At 35.0% G+C, this 19,631-nt stretch overlaps 1 protein-coding gene across 1 annotated transcript in view; it reads right to left on the bottom strand.

The window, feature by feature from the left end:
* Window positions 1–19,631, bottom strand: part of LOC123885458 (midasin-like) — a 40,102-nt gene that overhangs the window by 19,012 nt on the left and 1,459 nt on the right. The window contains exons 3-34 of the mRNA XM_045934744.1: window positions 19,294–19,360; window positions 18,983–19,212; window positions 18,676–18,885; window positions 18,234–18,403; window positions 17,531–17,640; window positions 17,302–17,421; window positions 15,193–15,268; window positions 14,210–14,332; window positions 14,011–14,107; window positions 13,836–13,929; window positions 13,616–13,750; window positions 13,486–13,542; window positions 13,222–13,398; window positions 13,001–13,126; window positions 11,004–12,926; window positions 10,408–10,472; window positions 10,116–10,326; window positions 9,880–9,984; window positions 9,143–9,448; window positions 8,407–8,600; window positions 8,210–8,285; window positions 7,890–8,040; window positions 6,745–6,818; window positions 5,010–5,157; window positions 4,687–4,785; window positions 4,299–4,399; window positions 3,878–3,967; window positions 3,729–3,794; window positions 3,371–3,535; window positions 2,895–3,102; window positions 1,884–2,767; window positions 43–1,545 (exon numbers count right to left, since the gene is read on the bottom strand). Coding sequence (XP_045790700.1) covers window positions 43–1,545; window positions 1,884–2,767; window positions 2,895–3,102; window positions 3,371–3,535; window positions 3,729–3,794; window positions 3,878–3,967; window positions 4,299–4,399; window positions 4,687–4,785; window positions 5,010–5,157; window positions 6,745–6,818; window positions 7,890–8,040; window positions 8,210–8,285; window positions 8,407–8,600; window positions 9,143–9,448; window positions 9,880–9,984; window positions 10,116–10,326; window positions 10,408–10,472; window positions 11,004–12,926; window positions 13,001–13,126; window positions 13,222–13,398; window positions 13,486–13,542; window positions 13,616–13,750; window positions 13,836–13,929; window positions 14,011–14,107; window positions 14,210–14,332; window positions 15,193–15,268; window positions 17,302–17,421; window positions 17,531–17,640; window positions 18,234–18,403; window positions 18,676–18,885; window positions 18,983–19,212; window positions 19,294–19,360 — 8,161 coding nt within the window. The remainder of the gene's footprint in view (window positions 1–42; window positions 1,546–1,883; window positions 2,768–2,894; window positions 3,103–3,370; window positions 3,536–3,728; window positions 3,795–3,877; window positions 3,968–4,298; window positions 4,400–4,686; window positions 4,786–5,009; window positions 5,158–6,744; window positions 6,819–7,889; window positions 8,041–8,209; window positions 8,286–8,406; window positions 8,601–9,142; window positions 9,449–9,879; window positions 9,985–10,115; window positions 10,327–10,407; window positions 10,473–11,003; window positions 12,927–13,000; window positions 13,127–13,221; window positions 13,399–13,485; window positions 13,543–13,615; window positions 13,751–13,835; window positions 13,930–14,010; window positions 14,108–14,209; window positions 14,333–15,192; window positions 15,269–17,301; window positions 17,422–17,530; window positions 17,641–18,233; window positions 18,404–18,675; window positions 18,886–18,982; window positions 19,213–19,293; window positions 19,361–19,631) is intronic.

Genomic DNA, 19,631 nt, shown 5'->3' with positions numbered 1-19,631 from the left:
TTCTGAGAATAATAGAAAATATAAACATTATGATTAGCTTACCAAAAAATGGTTTACAGCTTTAGGACAGATAGTCATAAACTTCGCAGCATCTTTCAGCAAAGAATGCCAAGAAATCACCATCTGGTCAAACATTGAAGAACTGAAGTAACGCCAGAATAAAACATGATCCTCAATAAGGTCAGAGTATAACTGTATTATATCATCAAAAGATTTATCTTCAATTAGCTTAGGAGTTGACTCCACAAGTTTACTAAGGAATTCTTTTTCCAACGCATGGAGAGACTTTAAAACTGGACCAAAGCAACCCATTGCATCTGTAAAACTATACTGCCTCTCAGTAATCCATTGCTGGTTAGTTAACCTTAGCTGATCGAAGCAACGAATGGCATTACAGAGATATTTAATTTCACTATTTGGTGCTGCCAAATCAACTAAATCAAGTGATAACAATGGCATCAACTGCATATCAACATCTAGTTTCCTGCGGTCTGAAATATATTGCCAAATAGGATGTTCAATCATCTGTCCTATAAGATTGTGGAAGTAACCAAAGAACTGGCAGAAAGGCTGCAGCTGAGAACTAAACCAATCAAACCTGAGAAGATATAACTTAAAATCACTTTCTGTTGCCTGTTCAATTGTCCAATTGGCTGCAAATAAGAGTATTTTGTTTGACAATTCTGAGTCGAACTCAAATTCACTTTCAGAGTGTGTGATTATCCCAATTGAAGTCTTAGGAAACATAATATCATGCAACATCCTCATATCCATTAAATATGGCCTCCCATGATCAGCAGTAGTTTGCAAACTATCTCTTGAGTACCTTCTCTGAGCAATTTGATATTGTTGGGATGCAAATTGAGTTCCCAGGAACTCCAGATACATGCAATTCTGTTTGATTGAAGCTTCTTTTGAGTAATATATATAATCTCTTAAATTTAAGGTCATTGGCCATCCTCCTGACATGCCCAAGGGACAGTCTGTCAAAGGATCATATCTAGACAAACCAGTTACTGATAAAAATTGTGTTTTGCCAAAATTGATAATTTGTTCCCCTTCAACATAGAATGATGAGAGGTATGTATGCTCCCAACTCAATTGTAGACTCCAGATGGGACAACAACCGTTCTTGAGAAGCTGCCAAAAAAGATGGACCCAATGCGAAAGTTCAAGATATGTAATGTGAACATTATTAAGCTTTGAACCTTCACTTTTAGCATACATGTGGGCTCTGGCCATGGAATCAATCAATTGAGTAAATGGGATACCCGCTAAACTGAGAAATCTCTTCACATCTTTGGATTCGAAAATCTCAGGGCTTCCACTTATATCATCCAAAGCCCAGTACGGCTCCATCATAAATATTTCAACTCCTCTGTTACGCATAGCTCGAGAAACCTCACCGTAGCGAGGATTAACTGTGAGAAACATGCGGAAATTTTGGTGTGGGTGGATAACCAAGGGGTTGCCATCAACAATTCCACGCTCATTGACCGTGATTGATCCACTAGGTTCAACCAAAGAGTTAATCCTATCAAGAACCTGGAAACAAAAACAAGTAAAAAAATTAAAAGATACAGATTGACATTGCTATGCACAATAACTTACGACAATAATTTTATCCAATGTTATCAATGGCAGACAGTGGATAATGGTGGCAAGCCAAAATTCTGCCATAAAAATGATAGATGGCACGGCACTGCGGGCCTATGACAGAAGTATGGCTGCTACAACGAAAGTACAATACACAAAAATTACCAAAAAAAAATTCTGCAGAATATAATAAAAATATCTAACTATAGAACATACAAATCCAAACTGATAAGCACAACTTCACACCCAAATACAGACAAAGCATCAATATTATATGCATCACATACCGTGGGATTACAAAGATTTGCATTCTCCAGTACAATCCATTCCCCTCGCTCTATTGCCTTGATCAGTAATCCTGTAACCCATTCAAATTTTGTGGAAACCAACTTTTTCTGATCATTTGCTTTCAGTTTTAAAATGGTATGCTTGACAAAATCAAGATCCCGAATTGAATAAGATAAGAAGAGAGAATTATTTTCTATAAACAACTTTAGTTTTTCAATGATCTCGTCTAACAAACTAAGAGAACAAATTATATTCCTCCAGTTTTCAAGATAATTTGAAGCAGAAGCTATGATGTCAAATTTCGACGAAAAATCAGTCCATCTTCTATATAAATCTGTTTCCTTAAATGCTGCTCCATTCAAAACCTCCAGTTGCAAACTACAGTACTCGTTAACATAGCCCTCAACTTGAGCAACAACTGTACGAAAGTTACGCAAGGCATCATATTGTTCAAAAGATCCCAGTAATTCCGAAATATCAGTTGCAGATGAAAGATTTACTTCATTCAGTACATTGCCTGTTAGGGCAGCTAGTAATCGTAACAATTTAGTTTTTCCTGAGCATGATGGGCCAACCAAGATACATAACCATTGATGCTCTACACAAAGAGCTGCAGCTTCCAAACTTTGACAGATTTTAGGTTGTATCAGGAGCTGACTGCTCGAGGCAGTATAAAATTGGGTGACATTCCTCTTAATAGCAACATTGCCCACAATTAAATTATCTGAATTGAGCTGAACACGAGGATACGGATTTATATACGGTATCACCTTAAATACCTCCTTGAAGACCTGTATGACTTCCTTCCGATCAGCTGCAGTACGCATTCTTTGAATGTAGACAATGTTCAAGAAGGAATGTGCTTCCAAAGGCTTCGGTGCACCTAAATTAAACATAATGAAATTTCAAGATAACAATTCTACATGGGATATCGGTAATAAAATGAAGAAACCGGAGAAAAAAAGTGACAAATCAGAAGTATAATAAGTATAAGGAATAGAATAACAGACCTTCAATTATTTCACAAGATCGAAACACATCACGAAGATTAAATTCCCATGGGAAGCCATCCTTTGCAAAATTTTGATTCAGCATAGTTTCTTCATGCATCCTTTTATTAAATAAGATTAACATTGAAAGTAAAGGCTCCGGGATATTTGGAAATTTTGATTTGCAAATGGACAGATAATCGTCCTCCAGTAGCTCATCCACATATACCTATCATCAATGACCAAAAAACAATTAATACAACTTGCAAATTGAGCACACAAAGAACATATTTACCATCAAAATTGGAAGTTCATTTCTGCGATCAAGTAATAAGATTTTCTTATGGTTTTTACAAGTTTTTAAATAACTTCAGTAATACAGCCAGATAAATTTGGAGTTCGGACTTCAGATTTTTCTAGGTAACTTGTTTTGAAGTCCTCCTACCAACTTCTAGAGGCTCACATTTAAACACAAAATTAATATACGACAAGCATACCTTGGTAAATCGATTTAGGAAGGATCTCGGAAGGCCTTTCCGGCCACCACCTTGATGTGATGGATTCTGACACGCAAAAATTCTAAATGATGGTGGACACTTATAAGTATTACCCAGCTCCGGTATAAACACCTCAGCTCGATGGTCCAGAATAGCATTCAAACCCTGTGTGAAAGAACTGTGTTACAACTAATATTGTATACTGGTAAAACTCTTACCTCCCAAACAAAAAATTTGAAGAATAAGAATCAGAAAAGCAATAATAAAGGTAAAAAGAATGTAATAGTGCTCATAACGAGATGATGAAAAATGAAAACAAAGAGGAACAAATAGAGATCAACATTTATCAAGTATTTACCTCTAAAACAGATTGTGGGGCAAGATTAAGCTCATCCAGCAAAACCCAACAGCCTTCCTTCAAGGCCTGCACAGACAAGATAGTTCGAAGTTAAATACAAATCAAAAGCAGAGAAGAACACAATAACATTCATTGCAAGACATTTCGACCTGCAGTAGTATCCCATCAGACCAAGAAAACTTCATTCCTTCATCACTTTCCACAGGTAAATCAGACCCCAACAGATCCATCATATCAGTCTGCACAAAAAATAAATAGAAAAATAAAAATCCGCAAAGGACTTTGCAAAGACAGAAAATGTTAGGAACCCAAAATTTTGTATTGAAAAGTAAGAGTCCCACATCGGATGTGAGATGGCCTGAACACGAGTTTATAAGTAGAGGTAATCCTCCCCTTACAAGCCAGTTTTATAGGGTTGAGTTAGGCCCAATCGAAAATTCTAAGAAGACAAGATAATGTAACTACCCCATTAGCTAATACTTCGCAAACTAACTCCTTGGATCAAATCCTAACACTATCCTCTTTATTCTATATCCTAACAAAAAAAGACTTAGATAAATTATTACTGACCTGCTCAGATAAGTTTATACGTACAACTCTATGCCCAGAATATTTTCCCAAGGCAGTGATTAAACTCGTTTTCCCCACACCTGGACTACCTTCAAGTAAAACTGGAAACCAGCATCGAATTAAAACACAAATATAATTTAAATGAGAAATTGTTGATGGAATTGAAAAAGAAAAGAGAAATTGTTGATGGAATTGAAAAAGAAAAGAAAAAAGAGTAACCAAATGCTATAAAACTCCATTTACAGTGGAGTCCAGAAAGAAGTCTGACACTTTGTGGATTAAGGTCTATTGTGGACAGCCTTACCTTGCATTTGCAAGAGACCGATACCATGATAACATAAGTAATAGATAACAGAATATAAGGACGACAAGATGTAACTAAACATACCAGGCTTTGGAAGCTGCATAGCTCGCAAAACTCTCAAGGCATTTTTGCGGGTGGTTGGCGCTTTGAATTCGAACCCACCCTCCTCACAACTGCTGAAACCTATATAGATAGATCACAAAAGTCACAGAATAAAGCACCAGAGGCAAAATATCTATATGATTGTATTAGTGAGGGGGAAATACTAAAAAAAAAAAACAGAGGGGTGGTGGGGGGAAGCTATACAAATATATCCACACTACTTGGACCAAATTATGCTTAATGTGACAACAAAACACTGAACAAACAAAATTAAATCAAGTAACGGTATAATTTATATTCATTACCTTTCTTGATATAGAACGGATCGATGCCAAATAAATCATCATGTTTCTTATCATCACTGTGTGACACATCCATGTTGGCACCATATTCACCCCAACCATAGTTTCCCATTCTTGAAAGCTTTGAATATAGTAAATTACTTTCATCAACCTGTAGCAATAATCCAGTTGCCATTTACATCCAATTTCTAAATATAATAATGTGAAGAGCATGAATCAGAAACCATAAAAGTGTCATTGTCACATGAGCTCAATATGAATATTTATCATTACAGAATATGATTATTAAGTCCATCCGAATACGACCCAAAACCAGAAATACAAAATCTACAAAAGAACTGCACCAAAAACTGGGCCATGAGTAACCCTGACCTTATAATACATTGAAACAAACTGGTTAACATAAGAGTAGAAGTTTGCAATGTAAAATATTTTTCAAGTTAGAGAAGATTTGAGGTAAAACTGTATGTAATCAACCCACACACTGACTGCATATAGCATCAATTACAGGAAGAACTAACCAGCAAATGAACAATGAGTCACTCTGATCATACTGTACTTCTAACCTAGCAAATTAAGTGTTATAAATCATGTAATTCCAACGAAATCACCTTCGCCGTTGAACTATTAATCTGCCAGTTCATTATAATAAACATAACCAAACAGTGGCTATCATAGCCAAAGCTAGCAAACATACGCTAACAACTCAATACAAATGAAGGAATATGATCAAATAGACCAAGCACACATCCAAAAAGCTTCAAATCAAAACAGACGACGGGTTGCATAGGATATACAGCCAAGTAGCCTCTGTGAGAAATTCAGAGAAACAATATACAAAGGGTGGATTTAACTGGAAAAGGACCACTGACCACTCCATTGAAGTAAGGAGGAAACTAGAGACTTTACTGAACAACACACAAAAATGGAAACAACAGCAAGTAATTGGCCCAGCTGTAGAAGGTAAAATCTGAAGGCTGGCCAAGCTAAGAGTTTCAAAAAGAGCACAACTAATTGAAATTTGAAAGGTGCGTTCAGAATATCCAGATAAAATGTAGAAAAATGTGGTAGCACTGGCAGGTAAGTAAAACAAAACCCAGCATAAACAAGCCAGCATGTTGATAAAAAAGGAATGAAGATTTCTGGAAATTGCAGCTCATGAAAGCAAATCTTTTTGCATTGGAATGAAGCACCAAAAAAACAACTGGACAAACACAACGACAATTGATCGAAACTGGGAATAAAAACAGTATAAAATCAATTACAATCAAAAGGATTCCAAATTTTGAGAGCCTGGTAGTGGAAAATATTGTGTAGTGGAAGATATTTACTATGGAATATGCTATGCTAAGAAATACTCTAGAATATATTTACAATAATAATAAATATCAACACTCCCCCTCAAGCTGGAGCATATAAGTCAAATGCACCAAGCTTGCCACATATGTAGTTGATTCTAGGACCTCGTAGTGATTTTGTAAAGACATCTGCCAATCGATCATTAGTGATTCCGATCTAAGACATTATACATGTGCTGTAAATCATTTGATCAAAAACATTCGGACCTAGGTCACACACCAAAAGCAACAGTTCAAGGACATTAGACCTCCTGATAACCTCCAATGTAACATCAGTGTTGATCTTATTAGTAGCTCCGCCCAATCAGATGACTTAACCTTAGAAGACTTGGAAACGAAAGAGAGATAGTGTAATGATGATAACAAGGAGAGAAACATACCCTCAGCTTTTGTAGAAGAAAGGATAAACACCTCTCCCTAAGCTCTCCAGCATCTGTTTTTGAAATTCCTGTCCCTGATAAGTTGGAATTGAAATTAGCTGAATGGTATATTTTATTCCATATGCATAAGATGTATATATACACAGAGTACAATCCTAATTTAATTCTATACAGTCAATAAAGACGTGATTATAATCATTAAATCCTAATTTAATCAGAAAATAATGCTAGCTGTCATTTTTAACTGTTGGGAAACTGTCATTAGATCAGAAACAAAAAGGAAAATAAAATGTAATTGCTCAAGTGATTCAACGCATGCAATAGACTATGTAGAGTCAACACAATCTGTGAAATTTCTATGTAGTTAGATAGTGTCTCTGCCTTGAATATCTGTAGTCCAAAAAATGGAGAGCTTACATGAAAGATTACACAAATATAATGCCCCTGGTATTTATTCTTGTGAAATACTTTCAACATCTGAAGCATTCACTCCCAAGAAGTGTATTTTACGATAAATAAAAATCTTGGAAACAGCATTCATATTTCGTTAATTTTGTACATTAGCGACTTATGTTTGGAAGAAGTTGATCGGACTTAGGGCTGTTGATGAATTATTAATATTAAACCTAAGGGACTTTGGTGTTGTTGATGTTTTATAAAACCCGAGGCATTTGACAAGACAGCTCTACTAAAACCATATCCATCACAGCTACAACAGCCATGCCACTAAACACCACTGTCATACCAATCCTTCTAACAAAATATCTCATTACCAATATGAATATCATAACCACAGCAACCATAGCAAAATATTAATTTCATATACTTTTAAAATTTTACACACCAAAGGAAATAATATTGTAGATTTCTTCTAAAAAAAGTAGATCATTAAACCAAAAAACACAAGATTCTAAACTCGTTCAAGTAAGGAGTAAATTATTCCAATAAAAACAGCACTCGTGCATCAGAGTCGTTATTTTATTATACAAACAAACAGATACTGAAATTGAATGAATGCATAATATAGGTTATGATAAATATAATTACGATATCAAAAATCAAGTAATCAAAATCGACCATTCAATATAGTAATGATACAATAAGATTAGTTGAAGAAATCAATAATCACTGCGAACTAAGCATACCTAGACTTAACCCATCAAGCAAAACAAGAAATGCTCCATGAAGAAGTGCGTGTTCAGGTCCTAAACTTTCTCCCGTTATATCGAAAAAAGCAACCCATGAAATGAGATCTCTGACAGTAAGCATTCTCCCTGGATGTAATTTGTTGAACCACTGAAAAACATAAGAATAATAAACCAAATTAACAATAATATATGACAAGTCAATGAATTGTAATTGTAGAATAGCAACGCAAAAACTTAGAGACAACCATAACAAAAGTACACAGGACAAGATTCTGCTTAACTAGCCAAATAATAATATAAATTTCCACATAACATACCTCCCAAAAACTAATCATAGCATTAACAATGAGTAATAGTCTTTCTTGATATGTGGGGCCTTTAAACTTGGAAATTCTGCATATAAATCAAATATATCAGAATTAAAATGTGTCCATCCAAAAAATTCCTCTAATAGTTAAATATATATATATATATATATATATATATATATATATATATATATATATATAGGTACCTTTCCATAGCAATTCCTTGAAGCTCATCTAAATCAATAACAGGGGGAACCCATATCTCTGTGAAGCGATTGCGTAGTGCTGGAGACAGCTCTTTCTTACCATAATCACCACCAGGGTTCATTGTTGCAAGAACAAAGAAATTTGGATGTGCCACAACTTTCTCTAGTTCAGGCCCTCCTTTCTCAGCCAAAGACTGCAGCAACATAAAAGAGTGATTGAATTATGACAAACAAATATGAAAAGAAAATATCTACCACCGCCAATAAATAAATTAAATTTACATAAGCAATTATTGTGTGTAGATACTCATGTCAAAAATATGCTCAAAATATTATATTTTAACAGTTTCCACAGATAACATAGATTCTGAAGGGAGAGCTCTCTTATCTAACCACATCTTTCTGCATTATGAGTATGGTTTAGTTGAAAGAGATGCCATGCCATCCTCTTATTTTGTAAAACATTACTTCCTACATTTTCATTTAATAATAATACTATTAAAACCAGCACAAAAGAGCTCTCATCCCCTGGTAAATCTATCCGGATACCCTTTTTGGGCAAGCAGGGACAAGGAGGCTCCATCATCTTATAATTTCAGGTACATTAATTATATTTTGAACACATGTATAAACCCAATCATCATTAAACCAATACAACCAAGTAATGACACCGTCATGAATAAAAGCAGCTAACAGCAAGTTCAAAGAAAAATGTCTCCATATATAATTGACTTACTAGCGTCCTTTCTGGCTCCAACACACTATTCAATCTCTCAAGTACACTATCATCCGCCAATGATATCTCATCCACAAGAAAGAGATTGCCATCTTTCATTGCTTTTACAAGGGGACCATCTTCCCACTCAAATATGCTCTGCCACTTTTGATGCAATACACCGAGGTTCAACTTTAATTGCTCAAAAGCATAAAGGTCTTCTTTGCTGACATTAAAGCCACAAACTTTACCCTCTTTATATTCTCTTATCATAAGATTCAGTAGATCAATAGTTGCAGAAGCTTGATCTATGCAAGAAGAAATAAACTGTGGCAGAAAATGACAAATCAGCACTTGGTTTTTAAATAATAGACAGTCAGAAGAGAAACGTAGAAAACATGTACAGAAAAGAATAACTTTCTGAATAAGAGACAGTGAAGAAGAGAAGCGAAGAAAACGAGCATAGAAAGGAATGGCTTTCTGAATGCAGTGAAATATTATAATACATGTAACAGTCAACTTAAATGCCAAAAGTCAAATTAAAATCCCAAGTCTGATTTGGATGGAAAATAATCATTTTTCTTTAGATCTACTTGTTTCGCTCCGATAGTATCATAACTGGAGTCAATGCATAGGAAATGAATGCATTTCCATACTATTAAGTTAAATGAAATACATAGGAGTTATATCACATTACTTATTTTACTGGATATTACGGAGCCGGTTCATGCACGATATAAAAGAAAGAAGACACTCACGTGGTCTTTTGGATAGCATGTAAAAGCCTTCAGTTTCTTCAACTGTTCAATCATCTCTTCGTAGTTAGAATTCAGTCTAAATTTGTCTCGAATAGGACGAAAACCCTGCAAAACATCTTCCAGTCAATACTTCTACTAATAACAGTACATAGAAATAAACACAAATACAGGTCTATTTCTAAGTATCCATATAAGATATAAGAATACAAGGAAGAAAAAACATGAAAGGAACCAACCCCTATAAAATCAGATGTTTCTGTATACTGATGACAATTTAAGATATGTAACTTCAAACTAGCATTTAGTAACTGCAAACGAGCATGCAGTAACTGACAAACCGTGGTCTTCCCTCCACCTGTTTCCCCTACAAGTAGCACAGGCTCACGTAGTTGAAAGCAGCGTTCCACAAGGAAGTATAGCTTCTTCATACTTTTGGTCATGAATACACTGCATATGCAAAACCATCAGTACGAGATAATGAACCAAGGATTTTGGTCAAACACAGAAAATGCAGCAATAAGCCAATACCGTCCAAGACTCTTCGAACCTCCTAAACCAACAATTGAATTGGAAGAGCTCTCTTCAGACAATATCTGAAATACAGTTAAAAAAGCTTGCTGAGGATATATATAATTTATCTTTATTAATTCTTTTAATGAGAGTATTGTACAGGCAAAAACCTGATCTAAATCTTAAAAAAGGGAATTTTTCAAGTAAAAAGCAACAATAACTCAATCCTAAAACAACAGAAATTACCCTGATGGCCCATAATCATTAAAATAGATAGGTACTCTGAATTTAAATTCAAATTACATGATCCAATATCAGCAGAACAAAAAGTGTGTATGAGAAAAGAAAGAAAAATGGGAAAATATAGAGAATCTTTATGGGAATTTCACAACAATTGGAATGATACAACATGAACTATATTGTGCAAAGTTAAAATTTAGTCAATAAGCATGCACTTCACAGTGCAGCTAAGTCAAGGAAAGCATATCCAAAGTGACCACAAAAATACTGATTACTCAGATAAATCAACACTCCAGAAACAATAAAGGGTATGGACAAGCAGTGGCAGCTCAACACAAACAGTAACTATTCAACAGTAAGAAAAATGACCATACCTGACCGTATAAATTTTGTATGTTTAGTTTAACCCGAAAATGTTTTTCCAGAACTTCTTGAACAACAGATTTCTCATCCTCATCCCGTAGCCGTTCTGCCAAAAGATAATAACCGTTTTTAGCCAAGCATTCTTGAGATTTACCAAATTCCTCGTAACGTTTAGCCCAACGAAACAAGTCTCGAGGAGTTATAAATCCATGTTTCCCAGCAAAGACTCTGCTACTCTGTCTATGCATCCGAAGCTCCTTCATTACTTCAACCATTTTTGAGGCATAACTTAATGGAATTTTACATCTCTTCTCCAATATTGTGCTCAGCTCGTTGTCAGGAATCTCGCCAACTTGAATCTCTATGAAACGGTTACGAAATGCCCGTGACAACATTTTTCTCCCACCATAATGTGTAGGCGGATTTTGAGTTCCAAAAAGCATGAAATTTGGATGTGCTTTAATTGTTTCTTGCAGTTCAGGAACAAAAAGCTCTCTGTTATCATCAAGTAATCGGTTCAATGCTTCCAGCACATCAGAGGGAGCCAAGTTAAGCTCATCCAATACAATCCAGTAACCGTTTCTTACAGCTTTTACCAAAACACCTTCATTGAAAACAAGCTTTCCACTAGCATCAGTTATATAAGAACCTAGATACTCTTGCAAATCAGTATGTTCATGATTATTGATTCTTACAAACTCGTGCCCAGTTACAGAAGCAAGATACTGAACAAGGCTAGTTTTCCCACTTGACGTTGGTCCCTGTAAGAGAACAGGGTATCTCTTAACTAGAACAGCTCGAGCCAAATTACCAAGATGCTCCTGGACACTTTCCGTTATAACATATCCCTTGCTAGAATCTCGGCCGGATTTGAAGGTACTTAAATATTTGTCAAAAGGAACACATGAAGGCATATTCCCCCCCAATAAAAGAGACAATATTTTTTGCCTCATCAAGTCAGCACTAGATTCATCCAACAATGTGAGAAAAAACAGACTAAAGCCGTCATATAAAGCCTTCTGAAATCCAAACTGTCTCTCTGCTTTCCTTGTATACTCTAGAGCGCGATAAAGGGACCTTAAACTGTATTGAGGTTTCTGATTAGCACCATCCTGCAACTTCTCTTCAGATTCCTTTTTTGATTCTTTATAGAATTGCACAATTTTATTCACCAGCTTTATATGGCCACTATTAATGAACTCACTAATAAACAGACTCAAATCATTATTGTCCAGAACATCATCAACAAAATATTCAGTAAATCTACTCTTCAATGAAAAGGGCAAATCTCGTTTCCCTGCATCAGTTGCTGGATTCATACAAGCAAATATACGAAAGTTTGGATGACGGTGTATATAATCAATATCACCTCTTTCAGCTAAACACAGTGCCCCATTTTCCCCTTCTAGAACACCAATTATTCTTTGCAAGGTTTCTGGAGGAGACAAATTCACCTCATCAAGTAAAATCCACTCACCCTTTCTAAGAGCAGTAACAAAACTTCCTTCTACAAATGAAAACAGCATCCCAGAAGATGGATTACTTTTACAGACACTGTCAAGTTTTATAGAAAATCTCTCCCAAGCTTGACGGATTTCTTCTCCTAATGGACTTTTACGCTTTTCGGATGGTTCATTATTTATCTGCTTAATCCTTGTAGGCTTTTTGGATGGCTCAATACTTATATGATGATGGGTTTCTTCTCCTAATGGACTTTTAGGCTTTTTGGATGGTTCAATATTTGTCTGCTCAATCCTTGTAGGCTTTTTGGATGGCTTTTTATGGATTTCTTCTCCTGATGGACTTTTACGCTTATTGGGTCTACGTATAAGATCTTGTGCCTGTTTAACTTCTCGTTGAAGTCCTTTAAGTAGCTTTTCCCAATTCTTGTTACATAAACACTTCTCTAGATCATCATAAATTCCTTTATTTTCCTGTGCCATCAAAAAACAAATAGAGCCATTAATGGAAGTTACACACAAAATACAAATGAAAATATAAGAAATACCTTTTTAGAAAATGTCCTAGCAAATAGAGCCATAAATTCCCGACAAAGATTTGAATACACAAACTGTTCATCCACAGGCTTGAATCCTCCAAGTAAGTCAGCAACATCACTTTGCTGACTCATGTTCTAGAAAAAAAATAAACAGCTTTATTTCTTACACCATAAAAACCTTGATACAATTTCAATTAACCGAGCAAATAATAGAGCAATATGCAACAGACCAAAACAGTAAGCTTCTGATCGAGCCTTAAAGCCAAATTTTGAACAAGGGTAGTCTTTCCAGTACCAGTTTCTCCAACCAAGAGTACAGGTTCATTATGCTTGACAGAGCACGCTATACGCTCCAATACAAACAAAGAACTACTGATTGCAACAAATGGTATTACGCGTTCATGTAACTGCATATAAAAATAAAGGCAAAGTCAAAGAAACATTAGACCTTTCCGCATAAGTTTTATATCATCTAGTCAAATGACTATACTTACATGTTCTTTTTTGCATGGGAGGAAAACTCGACCTATTTTTAAACCTTTGACAGAATCCTGCATTTACCATCAAAATGAGAAACTAATGAGGCAATATGATGAAGCAAAGACTAAACTTCAAGAAATAAACCTGATATATTGGTTTGTCGAGGGGATATAAGGTCTCAGCAGCAGAACCTCGTGCTTTCCAAATATTTCCTATCTCTTTCATTATTGATAATCGGTTATCAAATGTAGCTGGAAATGCCGCAAATACATCAACTGCCTGAGATACAATACAAGCTACACATGAAGTAACTCCAAATTATAGGATAAAAAAAAGTGAAGAAACAACAAGAAAAGAAACAGACCTCGGTATATATATTATTACATTGCTCTTCTGACAAGCTACCATCAAAGCAAAACCCTAAACCGGTAATTCTTTTACACCATTTCAAGAGATCTCTGCCATGGAGAACCAAATGGCACATTAATCATAAGAAAATTAAGAAAAGCACGGGCAGCATATAATATAACTCTTAATACCTTAACGAGAACCTGCCGAGAGAATAGACAGAAGAGCATTCAGGGTGGAAACCCACTATTTGAAACATGGAAATAGAGTTGACCCTTTCAAAGGTTTCTGCCAAAAATATTAAATCATTTTATTGTAAGATAAAAACAAAGTTTGTGTCAATCACTTATGATTAAAAAAAACATTATATAAAAAATTGTAAATCAATACCTATGAGTTTGCCTGCATGAAGCCCCAAATCAGGATACCTCGCTTTGACTATCTCTTGCAAATCTTTATTTTCCGGTGGTTGAATTATTATTCTTCTCCAAAGGACACTAAGTGCATATTGACCTTAAAGTACAACTGAAGTCAGCATCTACTTCATAATCTCGAAAAGTAAAACAACAGAGTTTTACAAAAATAGCAACCAATTATTCCCAGCATGCGAAGTCTAATAACATTGATCAAGAGATATCAGTAGGCTCTATCAAAAACAGGCAATGGACTTTTTAATTCTTTTAAAACCCTATTTGTTAGAACTTGCAGATATTTATTTTAATGATTCAATGCTATCATGTGAAGGCTTCATTTGAGTTGAAACAAAGCTGGAAGAAAGGATGACACAAAAGAAGAGAGTGAAAACCGGTTGAAACAAAGAAGAAAAAGAAGAGGGTTCAGTAAAATAAATTATGAATACAACTATTATTAGTTACATGCCCAAACTTTTGGGAACTCTTCATTCGAATAGTGACGAGACAGTGAAAGAACATAACCCATCCAGAAGGTATACTATGAATTGCTTGTTGCAATAATGATGTAGTTTCTAGATAGTTTTCCCTTCATATCCATTTAACTACCAAAGCCTGTTTCCAAATGCCTTGTCCATTTCAACTCAAATTTGGAACTGTAAAGAAATTAAGAATACAGCAAAGCTGCTCAATCTCTTTGCCAGACAACCAACACCCTTGAAACAGTCAATGATGCACGCATCATGTTTCAACCAAGTGCAGAAAGGACCGAATTTACCAATGCTCAATGGAAAAGGTTATATGAAATTACAAAATTAGTATGGTCACAGCATCAAATTGATACATAGTTAGCACCCCCAAAGTTTAAATGAATTTATGGTGAGGAAGTAAATGAATAAACAATGTGATATACATCAACACCAATCATATCAATTAAAATCATGAATGGTGAAGGGTAAGAACCTGCACTCTCAAAAGAGTCAAACTCAGAAACAGCAATAGTTGAAAACATCCTAAAACTCTCTGCCACCTTTATGACCTGCAAAATATGTAACAAACAGTTAATGACCAGCACAGAGGAATTGAGATGCAAATAGATATTGAATGGTCGAGTTTAATACATCTAGAATTCTGGTAAGGTGTTCTATCAAAAAAAAAAAGAATTCTGGTAAGGTGTACATTCATTTCCAAGAAAAAAACCTTTATAGTATGAATTGTAATCACTAGTTAAGCAAGAGGAGTGGAAGATGCCAAGGGATTCGTTTATTGTTTAAGCATAAACACGACCTCAATGTTGCTTTCATTTAATACATGCATGCATAAACAGGGACGGAGGCACCTATAAGACTATGGGGGCACATGCCTACACAAATGTCTTGGGAATTTTTTTATACTATATTATACTATGTTGTTATAATAGAAAGTTGTTAGGAATCAGGATCAGAGGCACATAGTTGAGATAGTAGAGAGTCACATCCATCACGCACAACATAACGTGATCATATCCCATGTATAATAAAATAATGAAAATTTTAACTAGTGCTCGAGATCTGTTGAGGAGACTAAAAATAAAAATGGTGAGCTTAGCTCGGTTGTAGAGATCTCGCATGTATCATGCAGAGCTAGAGTTCAAATCCGAACACTCCACTTATTTATTTTTAAGGTGAAATTTCTAGTCACTAAGCTACTAAATAAAAAATAAATAAAAAGTTATCTTAAGAATCATCAACCTCAGCAAATGTATCGGTATATATCCACATAATATGTGTACCAAAAAATTCACATATATATAATGCTACAAAATTATATATGTAGTGCCACCACTGTTGAAAATTTCTGGCTCCGTCACTGTGCATAAAGGACAAATACAACAGTTCATCAACAAATCATGCAATTGAACAAACCCAACAGGGTAAAATCTCTAACATAAATTTCCTCCTCTGCCCTCGTTAATGAGATTTGCTTATATTCTAGACTCACGATACGTTTTGGCCAATGGTTATTTCTGGAAAGTGTTTTCAGCAGAACCTTCTCATTATCTTTTTTACCCTGTCAATAGACAATTATTCAAAACAGCAGGATGCTTCATACTCACCACTGAAACTTTTTTTCCCATTCCTTTCATAGACTCTTTTATCCCAAAGGAAATTTTGTCAAACCAAAAAAATTTACTGAAGATAAAATAAAGTATACTGCTCTGTGAAGGACGGGATATTCTTTTAAACAGAAAACTATTCACTCTAAATTACAAGTACTTTTAGGTTCAGCCTCATTATCTTGTCAAATTCTATCAGAATACATCATGAGAAATAACACCAAGGTGTCAGGACAACCAAGCATTTACTAGGAACTACAAATAAAGTATTCAATAAAAGAATTGCAAAAACAAAACAATATTAAAATAAATAGCTACTGTTCCAAACTATAGCTGCACACACACACACATCATAATGATCAATGTTAAGGATGCAGCCCGCAAAATGCAACATCTCATTGATGATAATTACATGGACCAACTGCAAGAATAATATGATCATCACATACTGCTACATGAAAAGGTGAAGACCTAAATTTCAAATTTTCAAGTCTTGTGCCTTTTTTGCAAAAAACAAAAATTAAAAAATTGGGAAGGGAAACTGTTATCAATAATGGTGACAATAATGGCCATTTTACAACTGTCTCGGGTGGGATTTGAATTTTGTCCCTTGAGGTTACAAAGTTTGGCAAAGGCCTCCAACCTTAATTTCAGTCAAGAAAAAAAATAAAACTAAGAAAAATCAGAGATCTTATGCCTTCAAACATGGTCTTGTGCTAAAACTTGTTGTATCACTTTAATCACTTCAATGATAATGACTAACAATGCCATATTGAAATAATTTTTTATTAATTGAGGTAAGAATAGAATGCATCATCGAATCCATCCAAAAGTAACATAAAATATGAAAGAATTAAGAAAAATTAACAATGAATTGTTGCATCTTATGAAATGATCTTCATGGAGTTCATGGACCAGAAAATTAACACAATTTACTTTATTATTTAAGAAACGAAGCAAGCAGCATAAAAAATCACCTCCCCATGTCCTGTCTTAAATGAATCTGCTCCTTCCAATAAAGGCAACAAAATGGAGTGTACATCAGATGGTGCTTTGTTTAGATCCTCAAAAACAATCCAAAATCCATTCTGCACAGCCTGCGATAACGAAGACAGTATACAGAGATGAGATTCTTATTAAGTTGTCTAAGCACGGATATTACTACATCTGCATGAATTAGATATGAATGCAATAGTCATATCAAACCTGAGTAAGTGACCCAGGCTGCCACCTAAACTCCCCAGACCTATCTGTACAGACATATCCCCCTTCCAATGTTCTGCCATCAATCTGATCATCCATCTGGATAGATATAACTGCATAAGAAAATACATTTATTAACAAGATGATATTTATTGAGATTAAGAGACAGAATTACGAAGACTAAAGAGGATAAGAAATCCTCCTAAAAACAAAACATGACAGATGAAAACAAACATAAAAAGGAGAAACCAGTGAAAGCTTGCCAACCCCTCAACATATCCATTGCAGAAACCCCAAAAAGAAAAACCGTGAGCTTTTCACACCTTTTTGGCGGACCATGAATTCAAAAAATGAACAGTAATTCACAGGAAACATAGTTAAAATGGTTTCGAGGATAGTGCACCTGCTTACATGCTATATTGTTTTTCTTCTGTTAACTGTGTTTGAGTCCTAATGGATTTTAATTTGATTAAGAATTCATAAAAACAAACATGTTTGAACATATTCCACCATAATGTGTGTATAAAAATAGACACAATTATCATTTTCACAAAAGATATAATGACTAGCTAGCATTCAAAAATAGAGGGGCAAAAGGAATAGAAAACCCAATATATATGATCTTCCAACACGCTGAGTCAAGTTATAGCCATGAGCAAACAAGAAATAGAAACTAATAACATAACAAGGAAAATTTATAACTTGCCTTGGTTGCCACTATCCTCAGCCAGCTTAGCAATAAGAGTCGATTTTCCAGAACCAGAGGGACCACATAAAAGAACGGGCCACTTCTGACTTGCTGCCAATAGAACTCTTTCATAACTTTTCTTCACTGCTGATGTCAATGTGAATGTATAACTTGCTGATATATCATCCCTACAATTAAATAGAGGATATCAAAAATTAAGTGCTAATTAAAATGAAATATGAAGTATCAGTAAAACAATCCAAAGAGACACAAAAACAAATAAAGGAAAATCATATAAAGGGGCATTTAAAAAACTTCAAACAATATAATTGGAAACAGCTAGACAGAATTCTTTTTTTATTTCCGATAGGTTCTCTCCAGAGTATTCAAGTTAAACAACTGCCAAATAAAATTATGCAAAGCGGAAATAGACCAAAGTATAGAGTATAATAAGCTGTACCTTGTGGCAAGCCGTGTGGTCCCAAAAGGTGGCTGCAACCCGTTGCCTTTTGGAGAACCAACAGGATGATAATTAAATCTTAAGGAATTTAAACAGATCTCTTGATTGAAATCCATGCTTCTATTAGGAGAATCACACACATAGTCTGCTGTTGGTTCAACAAACCAACCGGCTTTCTCTAGTGCTGTGTCCCCACAAAACTCTTCCCAACTGAATAAGGCAAGTTGAAGATTATCATTGAACATGCATTGCATTTTGAGTACAGCATCAAAACAAAACCCAAAAAAAAAGAAAATACAATACTGACCGCAACAAACACGCAGATGCTTCCTGTGCTTCAATATTCAAGCTCTCATTGGCTCTTGAACCTGATTTGAGCACAATTCTTAATATCTGACCCCTGCACCATATCAGGTCTGATTTGCATGGCTGGAGTTCCAGAAAACAAGACCAGTCCCAAAGCTTTGAGAAAATTTCAGGTTTCAAAAGAAGAAAGCGGTATGATATGCGAGCAACACGCAAACCATGGGGCTCAACCTGAAAAAAGAGGACATTACGGTAATACAGAAAAACATATCCCAAAATCTTTCCCCAAAAAATAATCACAAATGCACTGACCATAACTTGTTTCCCTGACAATCTTTCAAACGGAGCAGGTGCGAATTTGAAATAGCTTAATACAGAACTGCACCAAAGAGCATATCAAATGAAAATTTTGTAACTTGTTAACAAATTAACAAATACTATATCCACATCACTATAAAATAATACCATACTTGGATCATTATAAATCAATAAGCAAAGCAATGAATATCTATTATGAAAAGGGTATGCTACTTGACAAAATAATACCATACTTGGATCATTATAAATCAATAAGACAAGCAATGAATATCTATTATGAAAAGGGTATGCTACTTGACAAGATACGGTGATAGATGGTAATAAAAGTACAC

The sequence above is a fragment of the Trifolium pratense genome, linkage group LG5, assembly GCF_020283565.1.
Source record: "Trifolium pratense cultivar HEN17-A07 linkage group LG5, ARS_RC_1.1, whole genome shotgun sequence".
Classification (NCBI taxonomy): Eukaryota; Viridiplantae; Streptophyta; class Magnoliopsida; order Fabales; family Fabaceae; genus Trifolium; species Trifolium pratense.
Note: the sequence above shows the minus strand (reverse complement) of the source record. Positions and strands in the feature narration are given on the sequence as shown.